Source organism: Piliocolobus tephrosceles, chromosome 6 (assembly GCF_002776525.5).
Source record: "Piliocolobus tephrosceles isolate RC106 chromosome 6, ASM277652v3, whole genome shotgun sequence".
Classification (NCBI taxonomy): domain Eukaryota; kingdom Metazoa; phylum Chordata; class Mammalia; order Primates; family Cercopithecidae; genus Piliocolobus; species Piliocolobus tephrosceles.
Window position 1 is genome coordinate 84244822 of NC_045439.1, and position 19767 is coordinate 84264588.

A 19767-nucleotide genomic window follows, 5' to 3' on the forward strand; every position below is an offset into this window, starting at 1 on the left:
CCCCCCCCCCCCCCCCCCCCCCCCCCCCCCCCCGCCAAAAAAAAACCCTTTTCAGCAATGGAGGTAAAATCCAAACTCCCCACTGTGGCCTGCAGGCCTTTACCTGCCCCTGTGTCCCAGCTGCCTCTGTGATCTTACCGCCCTCCACTTCCTCTCCGGGCTGGACACCTTCCTGCTCTCACCCTCCTCTTTTCTAGGTAAGGATTCTCCTGCCCATGGGCAACCAGAAGATTTTAAGGGGTACACAGGTTCCACTTTAATGACATTGAAAAATAGAGTGAGAAAGTGGTTCTTCCCTCTTCTGTCCTCTTTGAATTTTTCTGATTACATCAAAGAAAAATTCTATTAGTGTGACTCCTTATCACTTCGACACTTGCTAATCTCTGATTTGTATAAAGTCCCCAGACTTACAGCTTTCTGCAGACATCCACATCTATCTAGCAAGATTATATTAGGTTGGTGCCATTAATTTTAATGGCAAAAACTGCAATTACTTTTTTTTTTTTTTTCTGAGACGGAGTTTCACTCTTGTTGCCCAGGCTGGAGTGCAATGGCACCATCTTGGCTCACCACAACCTCTGCCTTCTGGGTTCAAGCGATTCTCTTGCCTCAGCCTCCTAAGTAGCTGAGTACAGGCATGCGCCATCATGCCCGGCTAATTTTATATTTTTAGTAGAGACGGGGTTTCTCCATGTTGGTCAGGCTGGTCTCGAACTCCTAACCTCAGGTGATTCGCCTGCCTTGGCCTCCCAAAGTGCTGGGATTATAGGCATGAGCCACTGCACCTGGCCAAAAACTGCAATTACTTTTGCACCAACCTATAACATTATTTTCACTTTATTTATTTATTTATTTAGTTTTGAGACGGAGTTTCGCTCTTGTTGTCCAGACTGGAATGCAATGGCACAATCTCGGCTCACCGCAACTGCCACTTCCCGGATTCAAGCAATTCTCTTGCCTCAGCCTCCCGAGTAGCTGGGATTACAGGCATGCACCACCATGCCCAGCTAATTTTGTATTTTTAGTAGAGACGGGGTTTCTCCATGTTGGTCAGGCTGGTCTCAAACTCCTGACCTCAGGTGATCGCCTGCCTCAGCCTCCCAAAGTGCTGGGATTACAGGCATGAGCAATGCATTTATTTTATAGATACCTTCTAATAAAGTGGGAAGTGATTGATGTAAGGTAATGCTACGATGTTGCCCTTTTTTTTTTTGAGACAGAGTCTCGCTCTGATGCCAGGCTGGAGTGCACTGGTGCGATCTCGGCTCAGTGCAACCTCTGCCTCCCAGGTTCAAGGGATTCTCCTGCCTCAGCCTCCCGAGTAGCTGGGATTACAGGCGTGTGCCACCATGCCCAGCTAATTTTTCTATTTTTAATAGAGACGGGGTTTCACCATGTTGGCCAGGATGGTCTGGATCTCTCAACCTCGTGATCCGCTCACCTTGGCCTCCCAAAGTGCTAGGATTACAGGCGTGTGCCACCACACCTGGCCAATGTTGCCCTTTTAAATAAATGTAGTCAGGCTTTTTTGTCTTAAATTGATTGATTTAAAGCCGTTAAGCACAGTATGTGTATGTGGCCAACATTCTGAAGCTGAGATTCCAGAGGTAGCCCCTTCTGAAACACCCACTGGCTCTAGATGAACCCCTGGGCCAGGAGCTCTGGTTTTTCTTTGTTTTGAGACAGGGTCTCCAGGCTGAGTGTAGTGGCAGAATCACAGCTCACTGCAGCCTTGACTTCCTGGGCTCAAGTGATCCTCCCACCTCAGCCTTCCAAGTAGCTGGGATCATGACTCACACCACTACACCTAGCTAATTTTTTTTTGTAGAGACAGGTTTTTGTCATGTTGCCCAGGCTGGTCTCAAACTCATGGACTACTTCCACCTTGGCCTCTCACAGTGCTGGGATTACAGGCGTGAGCCACTGTGCCTGGCCTGGTTTTGTTTTGTTTTTTCAGTGATACGGGAAGTTATTCAGCTAAGTGAGGAACTAGAACCTTTCTCCTGGACCTCCATGCATGCATTTGGGAACTTCTTTCTCAGTCTCAGTCTATTTTCCTCCAATGTTTAGGGTCTTTGTTCTTTTCTGTGCAGTCCTGACCATTAGATGTGACCTCCGTGGTTGTAAGGGATGGTTGTTTGAATACAAAATACCTAATATCCTGTGTGTCAAAATTCCCTAGTGAAGTCAGGCCCTGGGCTTCTCTTTTTTGTCAGTCTCATAAATCAGGCAGACATGAGCTTTTATTCGTGGATGCACCAAATAAATACCCTAGTGGACAGATTTGCTCAGCCTGTCCACTGAAAGAGCCACCTAAATAAAATCTCAGGTCCAGAAAAATTGGCCTTTCAGGGCCCCAGCACCCTTTTTGCCAGTCTAGTAGTAGCCTTTCATCAGCCTAATTTCCTGTTCTTTTTAGTCTGAATGTATAGTGTAATGTGCATGAAATACACAAGTCCACATCTTAGCATTCCCTGGACTCAAAAATGTGCCAAAGATGGATGGATACTTTGCTTCTGTCATACATTAGTAGTCAACTTCTCTATACATCAAACATTCAGCAAACTCAAACATTTTCCTTGAAAGTTGTGTTACTTTGGCCAAATTACTTAACCTCTCTGAGCTTCTGTGTGTCTACTTCCTCATGTCATGATTGAGAGTTAATATCTACTGGCTTAAAAAAGAAAAAAAAGGAAAACAAATGAGATGATGTGTATGAAGCAGGGTGTAGATGAATGTAAGCATTCAATAAATATTGTTTTAAAATTGTAATCTCAGCTGTCCCGCCTTGCAGAGGCTACACCCTGGTAGGACTGAATCTCCTAAATCTCTGCTGCTTCCCCTAATCTCTTGCATCAATTCAATCATTCCTTCACCCAGGGTCTACTGAGCACCATCCCTTATGCTGGACTCTGGCTACTTAAGTAGGAATCAAGCCAGGTCCCTGCCATTGCTCAGTCCGCAGCCGAGTGGGAAAGAAGCTGGCAACAGCAGCAAACAGGCAATAATCGGGGTATGTATCTGCTTTTGTAAGGGCAAGTGGGGAGCGAAGGCCTGTGTCTGAAACTTGGGTGTGAGGGGTTAGGAGGAGTAATCCACGCAATTGGCACTGCCCGTTTAAAAGCACGGGCGCAGGAGGGGAAGGGGACTCCAGGTGCAGCCCTAAGACCCGGGAGCATCTGCGAGAGGCGGCAGGACCCAGGGCCTTGAATGCCGGGCCACAAGATCAGCCTCCTCCCATTGGCGAAAGGAGCCCCGAAGAGCTTGTGCCCAGGAGGGAGACCTCGGCCTGGTCAAGTCATCTTGCAGGAAGGGTCCCGGACAGTGCAAAGCAAATGCAGGAGGGCCTCCACCCTAGCGGTTGGGAAATGCGCCAGCCGTTGAGGGCGGAAGTAACGGCCTGCGGGCAACGGAACTCCCAGCGTTCGCAAAGTAGGGAGGAGCCGGAAACTCAGGGCTCGAGGCCTGTGGGCCCAGCGGTGCGGCAGCCGCTGGGGGGGTCGGGGGGGGGGGCCAGCGCTCCCAGGGCAGGTGATTGGTCGGCCCCGGTGGCGGCGGCGGCGCGTGCGACGGTCACCTCAGTTTGGGTGAGTCCCTGGGTTCGAGCCCGGGCCCCGCCAGCTGCCAAGCTGCCTCTCGGTGCCGGGCTGTGACTCCCTCTGGCCGGCCCCGCATTCTGGCCTCCCGGGGCGTCATCTGGAGGGGTAGAGCCAGGCTGGGGACTCCTTTTGGGAGAGTTTCCGTTCTTCTATTCCGTACTGTCCGGCCAGGACCCCTCAGGGACTTTTGTGGGGCAGGGGTGAATCACATATGGCCTAGATGACCCCATGCCTAGAAAAAGGCGGTGGGGTGCGGTGGCGGCGCGCACGGCCGAATGGAGCAGATAGCGTCCCCGGGGCTGGAGCCCGGTAGCAGGGGTAGGGAAACGCGGAGGCTGGCAGGATGTGGACCCAGGGGACGCGAGGCGGGGGTGCCGGATGGGAAGACGCGAAGGAGGGGGAACGGATGGGGGAAGGGGCTAGACAGGCAGGGAGGGTGGAGCGTGGGCGGGGCCTGGTCGGGTCGTACTTTAGGGAGTTGGAAGCGGGGGATAATGGTGGAGAATAAAACCACCTTGGGCTAAGCTCCGAACACTTGGAGGCAGCACCATCCAAGGAATGGGTTGAAACAGCAGGCGCTGGCCAAGAACAGCCTTGAAGGAAGGTAAAGGAACCGCCCCAGTATCCAGGACATCAGTTTCAAAGGTTGTGTGGTTCTTGGCAGAGCGGGAGCCCACACCAAGATAGTGCATGATAGGCCTAGTAAAGGTGCTTTGGATTTGGTCATTACTTTGGTGATGAACTGAAGACATAATGACTTTAAAAATTTTTTTATTATGAAAGATTTCAAACTTACACAAAAGTACAGAAAAGTAGAGACAACAGCATATATACCATTATGGATGATTTGAATAACATACCATATGAATCCCAAGCACTCATCATGAGGCCTCAGTCACTCAGGAATGGCAATCCCTGGTTGCCCTGCAAAGATATTAAGACACGCCTCAGGCCGGGTGCAGTGGCTAGTGCTTGTAATTCTAGCACTTTGGGAGGCTGATGCTGGCGGATCACTTGAGGTCTAGAGTTTCAGACCAGCCTGGCCAACATGATGAAACCCCTTCTCTACTAAAAATACAAAAATTAGCCGGGCATGGTGGTGCACGCCTGTAATCCCAGCTACTCAGGAGGCTGAGGCAGGAGAATCACTTGAACCCAGGAGGCAGAGGCTGTAGTGAGGCGAGATCACACCACTGCCGTCCAGCCCAGGAAACAGAGCGAGACCCTGTCTCAAAAAAAAAAAAAAAGTCCGGGCGTGGTGGTTCACGCCTGCAATCCCAGCACTGTGGGAGGCCGAGGAGGCGGGCGGATCAGGAGGTCAGGAGATCGAGAGCATCCTTGCTAACACGGTGAAACTCCGCCTCTACTAAAAATACAAAAACAAAAGTAACCAGCCTGGGCAACAGAGCGAAGACTGCGTCTCAAAAAAAAAAAAAAAAAAAAAAAGACACATCTTAAATTCACACTGATAATAGGCTAATCTTATCTACTAAAAAGCTCCTTTTATGGCGGGGCGCGGTGTCTCACACCTGTAATCCCAGCACTTTCGGTGGCCTAGGCAGGCAGATCACCTGAGATCGGGAGTTTGAGACCAGCCTGACCAACATGGAGAAACCCCATCTCTACAGAAAAAAAAAAACAAAACAAAACAAAAAAAAAAACCGTACAAAATTAGCCAGGCGTGGCAGCGCACGCCTGTAATCCCAGCTACTCGGGAGGCTGAGGCAGGAGAATGGCGTGAACCCGGGAGGCGGAGCTTGCAGTGAGCCGAAATGGTGTGGTTGCACTCCAGCCTGGGCAACAAGAGCGAAACTCTGTCTCAAAAAAAAAAATGTCTTTTATGTTTAAAGGTTATAGAGGTTCAGTTATTCAAGATAAAAAGAGTTCTGGAGAGTTCTGCACAGCAATGTGGAACATACTTAAGTTTACAGAACTGTACACCTAAAAATGGTTAAGATGATGAATTTCATGATATGTGTATTTAGCCACATTTTTTTTTTTTCATTTTACAGACAGGGTCTTGCTATATTGCTCAGGTTGACTTCAAACTCCTGGGCTCAAGCATACCTCCTGCCTCAGCCTCCAGAGTAGCTGGGACTAAAGGCAAGCACAACTGCACCTGCAAACCACAATTTTTAAGTTCCTTTTAAATTAAAATCGACCGGGCACAGTGGCTCACGCCTGTAATCCCAGCACTTTGGGAGGCCAAGGCGGATGGATCACGAGATCAGGAGATTGAGACCATCCTGGCTAACAGGGTGAAACCTTGTCTTTACTAAAAATACAAAAAATTAGCCTTGTGTGGTGGCAGGCGCCTGTAGTGCCAGCTACTCGGGAGGCTGAGGCAGGAGAATGGCATGAACCCGGGAGGCAGAGCTTGCAGTGAGTCGAGATCGTGCCACTGCACTCCAGCCTGGGCGACAGAGCGAGACTCCATCTCAAAAAAATTAAACAAAATCTAATGTTTCAAATGAAGAAAAAGATCTGACTTCACTTGTGCAATGGAAAGTAACTCACTGGCCAAGTAGAGGGCTATGGAGTTATATTTTTCACTGTAGAGGCTCTGGAATGAACCTGTTGATTTTGGTGCTGAGAGCACTGGACCTGGCCTGGGATGGAGGTTAAGCACTGGAGGTGCCCTCTGGTTTACACTAGAACCAGAGGGTTGGGCCAGCCCAGCAGTGTGAGTCAGATTTCTCCCAAATGTTCCTGTTTTCTTATAGTCTAAGGCTCACAGGAGTGTGAATGAAGTGTGAATTCACCTTTCTCCCCACTCCCATTCTTTAGGGTCCACCTAAAGTGGGAAGTCTGTTTTCAAAATGACATCTACTTGTCTTGTTTCCCTAATGTACTTTATGTAAGTTCTTCACACTACTGGAGCACTGGCGTTACTTGTTAAGCAGCCCTCCACATTCTAGCTCTTTTCCAAGTGAGTCCCACGTAAGTAACCCTGAAACCTTCTTTCTGCCCACCTAAAAACAAAACTAGACTATGAGGAAGTAACAGCCAGATTTTTTAAATATAAAATATAATTTAAAATAATTTTTTACTTTTTTATTTAAAAAGTAGAGACATAGTCTCACTACGTTGTCCAGGTTGGTCTTGAACTCCTGGCCTCAAGTGATTCTCCTGTCTTGGCCTCCCAAAGTGCTGGGATTACAGGCATGAGCCACCATGCCTGGCTAGAGTTTCTTTTTTCTTTTGAAGTCTCGCTCTGTCGCCCAGGCTGGAGTGCAGTGGCACGATCTCGGCTCACTGAAACCTCTGCCTCCCAGGTTCAAGTGATTCTCCTGCCTCAGCCTCTCGAGTAGCTGGGATTACAGGTGCCTGCCACCACGTCCAGCTAATTTTTGTATTTTTAGTAGAGACGGGGTTTCACCATGTTGGTCAGGCTGGTTTCAAACTCCTGACCTCGTGATCCACCCACCTCAGCCTCCAAAAGTGTTGGGATTATAGGCGTGAGCCACTGCGCCCAGCAAGTTTGGGGTTTTTGACTCCTCTTGTCTTCCTCCAGGGATCCTAGAACCAGTGTTTCCTCTGGAACTAAATTTTCATAATATGAGTTGACATTTAGTTGAGAATTAAATAAATTAATTCAATTTACAATTGAATAAAGTAATTAACTGAATTAATTGAAATTAATTCAATTAAACAATTGAATAAACTGCATAGAGAGTTACACTGGTTAATGAGTAGTGGCTATTCAGGAAACTATAGAGGAACTGCTTAGAAAAGGTGGGGCGCAGTGACTCACACCTATAATCCCAGCACTTTGAGAGGCTGAAGAGGGAAGATTGCTTGAGCCCAAGAGTTCAAGACTAGCCTAGGCAATATAGGGAGATCCTGTCTGTACCAATAAATTTTAAAATTGGCTGGGTGTGGTGGTATACACCTGTGGTCCCAGTTACTGGGGAAGCTGAGGTAGGAGGATCACTTCACCCAGTAGATTGAGGCAACAGTGAGCTGTGCTTGCACCACTACACTCCAGCCTGAGTGATAGAGAGGATACTGTCTCAAAAAAAAGAAAAAAAGGAAATATCTGTAGGAAAATAATCTATTGCTAATATATGACTCATTTACCCTTTAACTTCCTTTTTTCTCATGGAAACAATTGTGATTTTGCATTAAGTTAATGTTTTTTTTTTTTTTTTTTTTTGAGACGGAGTCTCGCTCTCGCCCAGGCTGGAGTGCAGTGGCCGGATCTCAGCTCACTGCAAGCTCCGCCTCCCGGGTTTACGCCATTCTCCTGCCTCAGCCTCCTGAGTAGCTGGGACTACAGGCGCCCGCCACCTCGCCCGGCTAGTTTTTTGTATTTTTAGTAGAGATGGGGTTTCACCGTGTTAGCCAGGATGGTCTCGAACTCCTGACCTCGTGATCCACCCGTCTCGGCCTCCCAAAGTGCTGGGATTACAGGCTTGAGCCACCGCGCCCGGCCTAAGTTAATGTTTTTTCAGGAATGTGGCCATCATATTATGTCATAACTGCATAACTGCCTGTATACAGGAGATGATATGAAATGAATGAACCATTTTCTTACGTTTTTCTTTGTAGGGAAGATGGAAGAGTTGAGTCAAGCCCTGGCTAGTAGCTTTTCTGTGTCTCAAGATCTGAACAGCACAGCTGCCCCACACCCCCGCCTATCCCAGTACAAGTCCAAGTACAGTTCCTTGGAGCAGAGTGAGCGCCGCCGGCGGTTACTGGAACTGCAGAAATCGTAAGGAAGCTTTAACTCCTTGGCTTCTTTCTCTGGGCTAGGAGCTGTGAACCATTCCGAAGGCTCTAGGCTTGTCTCTACAAAGGCCCCCTTCAAAGTACCTTTTGTTGGCTGGCTGATCTTCTTGCCCACAGATAGGGATTCAGAGGGGTAAATCCTGGCAGAGGTAGGTTTCTTTTTTTTTTTTTCTTTTTGAGACGGAGTCTCGCTCTGTCGCCCAGGCTGGAGTGCAGTGGTGCCATCTCCTCTCATGGCAAGCTCTGCCTCCCAGTTCACGCCATTCTCCTGCCTCAGCCTCCCGAGTAGCTGGGACTACAGGCGCCCGCCACCACGCCCAGCTAATTTTTTGTATTTTTTAGTAGAGAAGGGGTTTAGCCAGGATGGTGTCCATCTCCTGACCTCGTGATCCGCCCGTCTTGGCCTCCCAAAGTGCTAGGATTACAGGCGTGAGCCACCGTGCCCGGCCAATAGGTTTCTTTTATACCCAGAGCTTAGGAGAAGATGAGGAAGTAGGGAGAGACCAAACTTTTAAACCAAAAGCTCAATTATTTGGTTAAGTTTTTCTTTTTTTTCCTGGCAGCTGTACTGAGCTCTGTGGTTTAGGAACTTGTGAAAGCCACGCCCAGACTTTCACTCCCCACATTTCCTGGGATGCTTGTGTTTGGCTTCTGTACCCTGAATGCTGGTATTGGTGTGATCTTCCCATCTGCCTTCAGCCAAAATGTTTCTGTGGCACTCTTGGGAGTTCAAGACAAATAATGCCTAAGGGAATCTGAGGAAATGTCTTCCATACACTTAATTCTAAGTGCCAAGATGGGCAAACAGGGAAATAGGGCAGGATAAGAGTGTTTGAGGCTGAGCTGCTCTGAAGGTGGGGCTGATCCTTATATTCTCAGTGCAGCATGGGCCTCTTCTGGGTCATAAATTAAGGAATTAGGGATCAGAAGAAACTACTAACAGCTGCATAGTTTCCATACAGTCTGCATTTTGCCCAGTGTTGCATCACTGGTTGTGTTTGGCAGAGACGGTTGGTTCCCTGTGGCTCTGGGTGGCTTGCAGAATACATTTCCAGATCATTCCTCTCCCCATTTTTAAAAATGTAGTTATCTTTGAATAGGTAATATATTTATATGATTGAAAATTTAAAATATACAGAAGAGGCCAGGTACGGTGGCTGACAGCCGTAATCCCAGCACTTTGGGTGGCCGAGGTGGGTGGATCACCTGAGGTCAGGAGTTCGAGACCAGCCTGACCAACATGGCAAAAAACTGTCTCTACTAAAAATACAAAAATTAGCCCGACATGGTGGTGCACGCCTATAGTCCCAGCTACTTGGGAGGCTGAGACAGGAGAATCACTTGAACCTGGGAGGTGGAGGTTGCAGTGAGCCAAGATCGCACCACTGCACTCTAGCCTGGGCAACAGAGCTAGACTCTCTCTCAAAAAAATAAATCGAAGAGTATATGGTGAAGTCTTCTTCCCATTTCTGTCCCATAGCTATCCAGTTCCTCTCCTGTATTATTAGTTTCTTGTGTATCCTTCCAAATATATATATATATATTAGACAGGGTGTCACTCCGTTGTTCAGGCTGGAGTGTGCAGATCCTGGCTCACTGCAGCCTCAACCTCCCAGGCTCAAGTGATCCTCCCAGCTCGGCCTCTGAAGTAGGTGGGACTACAGGCACACTCCATAGCACCTGGCTAATTTTTTAATATTTTGTAGGGACAGGGTCTCCCTCTGTTGCTCAGGCTGATCTTGAACTCCTAGGCTCAACTGATCCTCCCACCTTGACCTCCCAAAGTGCTGGGATTTCAGATGTGAGCCACTACACCCGGCCGTTCTGAAGATATTGTATGTATGTATGAGCAAGTGTGTGTGGTAGTATATGTATAAAAGCTTTTTTTTTTTTTTTTTTGAGACAGAGTGTCGCTCTGTCACCCAGGCTGGAGTGCAGTGGCCAGATCTCGGCTCACTGCAAGCTCCGCCTCCCAGGTTTACACCATTCTACTGCCTCAGCCTCCAAGTAGCTGGGACTACAGGCGCCCGCCACCTCACCCGTCTAGTTTTTTTGTATTTTTTAGTAGAGATGGGGTTTCACCGTGTTAGCCAGGATAGTCTCGATCTCCTGACCTCGTGATCCGCCCGTCTTGGCCTCCCAAAGTGCTGGGATTACAGGCTTGAGCCACAGCACCTGGCCTTTTTTTTTTTTTTTTTAAACTCTGTCACCCAGGCTGAGTACTGTGGCATGATCTTGACTCACTGCAACCTCAGCCTCCCAAGTAGCTGGGACCACTAGCACAGGCCACCACACCCAGCTAATTTTTGTATTTTTGGTAGAGACAGGATTTCACTAGGTTGCCCAAGCCGATTTTGAACTCCTAAGCTCAAGTGGTCTGACCAATTCACCCTCCCAAAGGGCTGGGATTACAGGCAGGAGCCACTGCGCCTGGCCTTTTTTTTTTTTTTTTTAAACACAAGTAGCAGTATACTATATACTGTTCTGCACATTTATTTAGTGGTGTTTTGGGGGAGAAATTCTGTATCAGTTCATAAAGTACTACATCATTCCTTTTTCATGGTGTCAGGTATTCCATGGAATGGATACTTCATAATGCCATCTAGCCAGTCCCTCCTGATGGGTGTCTGGGCAGTTTTCTTCTTTTGTGATTACAAACAATGCTCAGAAAATAACCACAGGCAGACTTTCTTTCACACATGTGCAAATATACAAGCTCTTTTATTCTCAAGATAAAAGACCATTGTGCTTTCATATGTTCTCTCTGGTGTGTGCCTTTTTGTAGTGAGCATGAACATGTATGTGTTTAAGAGAAACCAGCTGTGTTGGTTTCACTGCCTCAGTGGTGGAATTCCTGCTTTAGCATTGAAGAAATCAAGTGTGGGAGGTTATGTGGTATTTCCAAATCACTTTGAAACAATTAGGTTCCAAAAGGTTCTTTTTTTTTCTATTCAGTTTCCCAAACTTTCTAGCATGTGTTGTTTTAAAACAAGATAATGATAAAGGGAAACAAATAAATAAAATATATTAAATTGTAAACTAAGTGGCCTTTTTTGAAAGTTAGACAGGAGCTGGAGAAAGACCAGGCTTCTGAGAAAGCTGTATAAGCTGGGCACAGTGGCATACACCTACAGTCCCTACAAAAGAAAAAATTCTCTTTAAAAACAAAAAAGGTGTATAAAGCAGAAATCTCCAGAAGCTGTCCTTGCTTTAGACTTCTCACTACATCTCAGTGGCTCTTCTCTTCCATCCCTGGGGTCTTTGGAGGAGCTATCTGCTAGGCGGGAAGGTATCAGCTTTCATCTGGGGTGGGATGGGGTAGGGGTGAAATTAGCCTTTCCAGCTAGTGAACCTTGGAAAATTCTTTAGATATTTTATTTTGCATTCTTAGGAAACTCTGAGGAAGACTGAGTGTATTCAGAGGGGGTTTCCCTATTTAAGATTTTGAGGGGGCAGTCACTGGTTTAGCCTTGCAAAGGAGATCCCATCATTTCTTACTTCCATCAGAATCCCCAAGCTGCTCCCGAATTTGGAGCTTTCGAATTAAATGTGTCTCATTATAGGGCATCTTCCTAGAAGACATAAAGACCTGCCCTGGCCAGACGTGGTGGCTCGTGCCTAATAATCCCAGCACTTTGGGAGGCTGAGGTAGGCAGATCACTTGAAGCCAGGAGTTTGAGACCAGCCTGGGCAACATGGTGAAACCCCATCTCTACAAAAAATACAAAAATTAGCCAGGGGTGGTGGTGTGTGCCTATAGTCCCATCTACTCCGGAAGCTGAGGTGGGAAGATCACTTGAGCCCAGGAGGTCGAGGCTACAGTGAGCTGAGATTGCACCATTCCAGCCTGGGCAACAGAGTGAGACCCTGTCTAAAAAAAAAAAAAAAAGATCTGCCCTTATGCCTTTTTTTTCCTTCCAGCAAGCGGCTGGATTATGTGAATCATGCCAGAAGACTGGCTGAAGATGACTGGACAGGGATGGAGAGTGAGGAAGAAGATAAGAAAGATGATGAAGAAATGGACATTGACACTGTCAAGAAGTTACCAAAACGCTATGCTAATCAAGTAGGTGGTCCAGAGAAGATTAGACCCAACTAATCTCACTCCCTTTACTATGCAGTCAAAGCCCACTGAAATAAATGCTGTCATAAAGAGAGGAGAATGAGGCAGGGAAAAGGAATAGGAACTGCAAAGAACATGCCAATGTACATAGAGCATATGGGATGATAAGAAGAGATGGCTTACTGTGCTATGGACTAGGAATCACTGATGGAGTCTGTGGATGGTGGGGTTTGGGAACTATTAGCCTATGCTGTTACCAAAGACGGCCAGCCCACTGCAGAAAGTCCCTGATCTATTGATATAGTAACAGACTCCTTATCCTTGTCATTTTTTTTAGTTGTCACTGCACAACTGTTCTGGATTGGGCCTGCCCAGACTACCACTGACTCCTTCCACTTCTCTGGGTGGTAGAATCTTTCCCAGGCAGTGTACTATGAGGCCAGTTTTGAAATTTCACACTCAGGTGGGAAGTACAGCTGCTCTTGAATAAAGCGAGCCTGCCCAGCCACCCCAGACCAGCCAGTTGGCCAAGGTGAGGTTCAGGCCATGAAACAGCAGATCACAATAATAAACCTGACTCAGTGCCCTTTTAGATCCAGAGAGGAAACCAACATGGCTGTGGTACCATAGGGAAAGAAGCGTGGAGAGAGACTGTTCTTGTGTTCCAGGCAGCTCAGGTATTTCAGGAAGCAGGGTATGGGTCCAAGTTGGGAGAGAGGTCTACCCTGCTATCATATACTTGCGTCTAGAACCCAAGTATCTTGTCATCTCAGAATCCTCCCCTGTCTTTAGAATATGGTTCCTGGGCCTGAGTGTGGTGGCTCATACCTGAAATCTCAACACTTTGGGAGGCCAAGGTGGGAGGATTATTTGAAGCCAGGAGTTCAAGACCAACCTGGCTAACATAGTGAGACCCCCATCTCTCTTTTTTTTTTTTTTTGCGATGGAGTTTCACTCTTGTTGCCCAGGCTGGAGTGCAGTGGTGCAATCTTGGCTCACTGCAGCCTCTGCCTCCTGGGTTCAAGCAGTTCTCCTGCCTCAGCCTCCCAAGTAGCTGGGATTACAGATGCCTGCCACCACTCCCGGCTACTTTTCTGTATTTTTAGTAGAGACAGGGTTTCACCATGTTGGCCAGGTGGGTCTCGAACTCCTGACCTCAGGTGATCCACCCCACCTCAGCCTCCCAAAGTGCTGGGATTACAGGCGTGAGCCACTGCGCCCGGCGAGACCCCATCTCTAAATAAATTTAAAAAAAAATGGAATATGGTTCTTGCATGCACTCCCACAGCCCATTTCTTTACCCCAAATACATTATAGATAACATCCTCTGTTACAAAGTACAATTCAGTTTTGTTCAGTAAGCGTTATTGAAAGACCTGCTCTCTGTTAAACTAGGCTATGACATGGGAACATAGATGTGGAACAGAAATAGCCCCTGTACTCCTAGAATAGGTGTAGAAGATGTTTTGTGCTATCAAAAAGTAACACAGTGAAACCCTGTCTCTACTAAAAATACAAAAAAAAAAGTAGCCGGGCGTGGTGGCAGGTGTCTGTAGTCCCAGCTACTTGGGAAGCTGAGGCAGAAAATCGCTTGAACCTGGGAGGCAGAGCTTGCAGTGAGCCAAGATCACGCCACTGCACTCTAGCCTGGGCGACACAGCAAGACTCCATCTAAAAAAAAAAAAAGTGAGATTCCTTCCAACCAGGGAGGAAGGAAGGAGCGTGAAATCAGAGAAGGGTTAATGAAGGAAGAGGCAGCCTTGAAGGGTAAGTAGGACATTAATGGATAGAAGTGCAGTGCATTTTAGGGCATTCCAGGCAGTGGGAACAAACAGGCTGAGCATGAGGCCCAGAAGCGGGAAAGGAGTATATGGTGTGCCCAGGAGCAGTTTGCAGTCTGGTTAGGGTGGAGTGGCATAGAGTTAGGGGAAGGAGTATGACAGAAGAGATGTAACGGGCCTCAAAAATATGTGTAGGGGCCGGGCACAGTGACTCATACCTGTAATCCCAGCACTTTGGGAGGCTAAGACCAGGAGTTTGAGACCAGCCCGGCCAACGTGGTGAAACCCCATCTATTAAAAATACAAAAATTAGCCAAGTGTGGTGGGTGCCTGTAATCCCAGCTACTCAGGAGGCTGAGGCAGAAAATCACTTGAACCTGGAAAGTGGAGGCTGCAGTGAGCCGAGATCATGCTACTATACTCCAGCCTGGGTGACAAAGCTAGAGTCCATCTCAAAACAAACAAACAAACAAACAAAAAATATATATATATATATATGCAGGGAGGCCGGGTATAGTGGCTCACAGTTGTAATCCCAGCACTTTAGGAGGCCAAGGCAGGAGGATTGCTTGAGGCCAGGAGTTTGAGACCAGCCTGGGCAGCATATGAAGATCCCATCTCTATAAAAAATAAATAAAATAAATAAAAAATAAATGTTGCCAGATAGAATGGAAGAACTTAGCAGTGGACTGGATATGAGAGGCAGTATAAGAAGTGGTCAAGGATGTAAGCTTTGAGGTCACATAGATCTGATCTCAAAGCTAGGCTCTGTGTTGACTTTAAGCAAGATATTTTAACCACTCTAAGTCTTTGGTTTCTTATCTGTAAAATAGAGGATAGTAATAGTACTTATCTCACAGGATTGGTAGGAGGATTAAATGAAATAATGCTAATGTGCCTTAAATACCTAGCCCAGAGCCCGTAAGTGCCCCACAAGTATTAGCTGCTACGACTATTTTTTAAACAGTTATATTGAGATATAATTCATATACCATACAATTTGCCTATTTTTATTGTGTAGTTTAATGTTTTTGAATAAAGTGAGCCTGCCCAGCCACCCCAGACCAGTCAGTTGGCCAGGGTGAGGTTCAGGCCATGAAGCAGCAGATCACTATAATAAACCTGACTCAGTGCCCTAGTGTAGTCACAAGACTGTGCAACCATCACCACTATTTAATTCTAGAACATTTTCCTTATCCCCAAAAGAAACCCCCATACTAATTAGTGTCACTCTCCATTCTTCCCTGTAGCCCCTAATCACTAATCTACTTTCTGTGCCTATTCTGGACATTTCATAGAAAGGGAATCATATAATATGTGGACTTCTGTTACTGGCTTCTTTTACTTAGCATGAGGTTTCCAAGATTCATCATGTTGTACCATGTATCAGTACTTCACTCTTTTTTTTTTTTTTTTTTTTTTTTGGTTTGGTTGAGACAGAGTCTCGCTCTGTCGCCCAGGCTGGAGTGCAGTGGCTGGATCTCAGCTCACTGCAAGCTCCGCCTCCCTGGTTTACGCCATTCTCCTGCCTCAGCCTCCAGAGTAGCTGGGATTACAGGCGCCCGCCACCTCGCCCGGCTAGTTTTTTGTATTTTTTTAGTAGAGACGGGGTTTCACTGTGTTAGCCAGGATGGTCTCGATCTCCGGACCTCGTGATCCGCCCGTCTCGGCCTCCCAAAGTGCTGGGATTACAGGCTTGAGCCACCGCGCCCAGCCTACTTCACTCTTTTTTATTACCAAATAATATTCCACTGTATGGATAGACTACATTTTGTTTATTCATTCTTCAGTTTATGGCTATTTGAGATGCTCCCACTTTTTGGCTGTTATGAATAATGCCATTTTTATTTGATTTTTAAATTAATTTTATTTATTTATTTTTTTGAGGTGGAGTCTCACTCTGTCATCCAGGCTGGAGTACAGTGGCATGTTCTTGGCTCACTGCAGCCTCCATGTCCTGAGTTCAAGTGATCCTCTTGCCTCAGCCTCCCTAGTAGCTGGGACTACAGGTGTGCGCCATCACACCCAGCTACTTTTTATATTTTTAGTAGAGACAGGGGTTTCCCTTGTGACCTGAGCTGATCCACCCACCTTGGCCTCCCAAAGTGCTGGGATTACAGGTGTGAGCTACTGCGCCTGGCCAAATAATGCCATTATTAACATTCATGCACTACAAGTTTTTGTGTGAGCATATGTTTTCATTTCTCTTGTGTATATATCTGGAAGTGGAATTCCTGGGTCTATATATGATAACCCTGTTTAACCTTTTGAGGTAGTGCTACACTGTTCTCTAAAGTGACTCCACTACTTTACATTCCCACCAGCAACATGTAAGTATTCCAATTTCTCCACAGCTTTGTCAACACTTGTTATTGTCCATCCTTTTAAATATAGCCATCTTAGTGGGTGTGAAGTGGTGTCTTGTGGTTTTGATTTGTATTTCCCTAGTGACTAATGATGTTAAACATCTTTTTTTTTTTTTTTGAGATGGAGTCTCGCTCTCTCGCCCAGGCTGGAGTGCAATGGCACGATCTCAGCTCACTGCAACCTCTGCCTCCTGGGTTCAACTGATTCTCCTGCATCAGCCTCCCAAGTAGCTGGGACTACAGCCCTCTGCCACCACATCCGGCTAAGTTTTGTATTTTTAGTAGAGATGGGGTTTCACCATATTGTCCAGGCTGGTCTTGAACTCCCAACTTTGTGATCTGCCCGCCTCAGCCTCCCAAAGTGCTGGGATTACAGGCGTGAGCCACTGCGCGGGCCTGATGTTAAATATGTTTTCTTGTGCGTGTTGGTTATTTGTGTATCTTCTTTGGAGAAATGTCTATTCAAATCCTTTGCCCTTTGCCTTTTTTTTTTTTTTAAGACGGAGTCTCGCTCTGTTGCCCAGGCTGGATGCAGTGGCGCGATCTCGACTCACTGCAAGCTCCGCCTCCCGGGTTCACGCCATTCTCCTGTCTCAGTCTCCCGAGTAGCTGGGACTACAGGCACCCACCACCACGCCTGGCTAATTTTTTTTTTGTATTTTCAGTAGAGACGGGGTTTCATGGTGTTAGCCAGGATGGTCTTGATCTCCTGACCTCGTGATCTGCCTGCCTCATTTTTTAATTGAGTATTTATCTTTTTATTATTGAACTATAAGAGTTTTTAATATATTCTAGATACAAGTTCCTTATCAGATACATGATTTGCACATATTTTCTTTCATTATGTGGGTTGTCTTTTTGTCTTCTTGGTGATATTGTTGGCAGCACAGAATTTTTAAATTTTGATGTAGTCTAATTTGTCTAGATTATGCTTAAAATCTAAGATTCAATAACAGAGTGGTGATGCCATTAACAAGGTTATGAGATACAGAAGGGAAGGGTAGGTGTTTCAGGGGTGGGAAGTACCTAGGCAACAGAAGGTAGTTAATTCCATTTTGGATATACTGAGTTTTAGGTACAGAGGAGACAAACAGAGAAAGAGATACCAAACAGACATCTGGCGATATAGGTGGGTGTGGAGGAAAGAAGTCTGGAGATGAAGGAGCATTAGGAGGCATCCTCTTAGAAGTAACAAGTGAAGCTATAGAAATAGATGAGATCCACCCCAATGGGAACAGCATCTAAGAGAAAAGGGGGACCTAAAACAGCCCCCTGAAGATGACATATTTTGGGGGAGTGTGTGGAGGAATGTTTAGAGGGAAAAACAGAGTAGTGCTATGTCATGGGGCCAAGAGAATGTGTGTGAAGAAGAGAGATGTGGCTGGTAGCATTACACAAGGCAAGGAGTAGAGTGGGAAGGATAAGGAAGAGGTATGGGAGGCCAGGCTCTGTGGCTCATACTTGTAATGCCAGCACTTTGGGAGGCTGAGGTGGGTGGATCACCTGAGGTCGGGAGTTCGAGACCAGCCTGGCTAAAATGGTGAAACCCTGTCTCTACTAAAAATACAAAAATGAGCCAGGCATAGTGGTGTGTGCCTGTAGTCCCGGCTACTAGGAAGGCTGAGATGGGAGGATCGCTTGAACCTGGGAGGTGGAGGTTGCAGTGAACTGAGATTGTGCCACAGCACTCCAGCTTAGGGCGACAGAGTGAGACTCCAATTCAAAAAAAAAAAAAAGGAAGAGGTATGGGAAGAGGTCACTGAGGGCCTTCAGTAGGACTGTGGGGTAGCAAATCTGGACTGTGACTGTCAGAGTGAGCAGGAAGGCAGCATCAAGCAGTATTAAGTAGTTTTAAACTAGGAGAAAGTGGAGTAGCTCAGCAGAAATGCTGAGTGACAAAAAGTTTTTTTTTGAGACGGAGTCTCGCTCTGTTGCTAGGCTGTAGTGCAGTGGTGCAATCTCGGCTAACTGCAACCTCCATCTCCCAGCTTCAAGTGATTCTCTTGCCTCAACCTCCTGAGTAGCTGGGACTACAGGTGCACGCCACCACACCCAGCTAATTTTTGTATTTTCAGTAGAGATGGGGTTTCACTCTGTTGGCCAGGATGGTCTTGATCTCTTGGCCTCGTGATCTGCCCTCCTTGGCCTCTCAAAGTTCTGGGATTATAGGCGTGAGCCACTGCGCCCGGCCACAAAAAGTTTTTTTTTTTTTAAGACTGGGAGTGAGTGTCTAAAGGGAAGGAGAAATGAAAGATTCAATGGGAGGGATTAATTGATGGGACAAAGTCTTTTTTTTTTCCTTTTGAGATGAAGTCTCGCTCTGTTGCCAGGCTGGAGTGCAGTGGCATGAACTTGGCTCACTGCAACCTCCGCCTCCTGAGTTCAAACTATTCTCCTGCCTCAGCCACCTGAGTAGCTAGAATTAAAGGTGCCCGCCAGCACACCCAGCTAATTTTTGTATTTTTGGTAGAGACGGGGTTTCACCGTGTTGGCCAGATGGTCTCGATCTCTTGACCTCATGATTTGCCCGCCTTGACCTCCCAAAGTGCTGGGCCTACAGGTGTGAGCCACCGCGCCTGGCCCGTGGGACAAAGTCTTTACAGATGGAAGAGACTGAGTGGAAGAGTTTGTCTTCCCAAATTAATTTTACCACATCACTGTTTTTGTTGGTTTGGTTTGGTGGTGTTTTGTTTTTTAAGGCAGATTTCCTAACATCCTTTAGTACCGTATTTGGGGCATCAGTTTGGGAAATGCTGGTCTAGTCGAAGAGCATCTCAAGGTCAGGGATCTTATTCACCTCTGAGTTGTGACCATGGAACATAATAGTAATGATGATAGGAGGAGATGGACAAAGTAAGGAAAGGAAGAGCGTTCATAACCCTGACCTGGGAGGTGAGGCAGTAAGCATGGTGTGGGTACAGGTGGAGATGGAGGAGAGAAGCCGAAATTCACAGTCAGTGGCCCCCATCATCCTGTCAGCTGTGCAGGAGACACAACCAACTCCCTAGAGCATATGGGATGGAGGTGCCACTGTCAGCCTTTTCTGCCCTCATTCTTTTTTTTTTTTTTGAGACGGAGTTTCGCTCTTGTTGCCCTGGCTGGAGTGCAATGGCACCATTTTTTGCTCACTGCAACCTCTGCCTCCTGGGTTCAAGCAATTCTCCTGCCTCAGCCTTCCTAATAGCTGGGATTACAGGTGCCTGCCACCACACCCAGCTAATTTTTTT

General features: G+C 46.8%; 2 protein-coding genes across 5 annotated transcripts in view; both read left to right on the forward strand.

Moving 5' to 3' along the window:
• PML (promyelocytic leukemia) overlaps window positions 1-19767 on the forward strand; it is a 551773-nt gene that overhangs the window by 219075 nt on the left and 312931 nt on the right. The gene's annotated exons all lie outside the window — the stretch shown is intronic.
• The window catches only part of SNUPN (snurportin 1), a 30114-nt gene continuing 13129 nt past the window's right edge, over window positions 2783-19767 (forward strand). Inside the window, exons 1-3 of one of the 4 annotated variants that reach the window (XM_023196698.2) lie at window positions 2783-3013; window positions 8151-8313; window positions 12252-12396. In XM_023196698.2, coding sequence (XP_023052466.1) covers window positions 8156-8313; window positions 12252-12396 — 303 coding nt within the window. In that variant the 5' untranslated portion in view covers window positions 2783-3013; window positions 8151-8155. Of the gene's footprint in view, window positions 3014-3434; window positions 3918-4062; window positions 4204-8150; window positions 8314-12251; window positions 12397-19767 lie in introns of those variants that run through there. The other 3 variants (XM_023196696.2, XM_023196694.1, XM_023196697.1) reach the window with 3 other exon arrangements.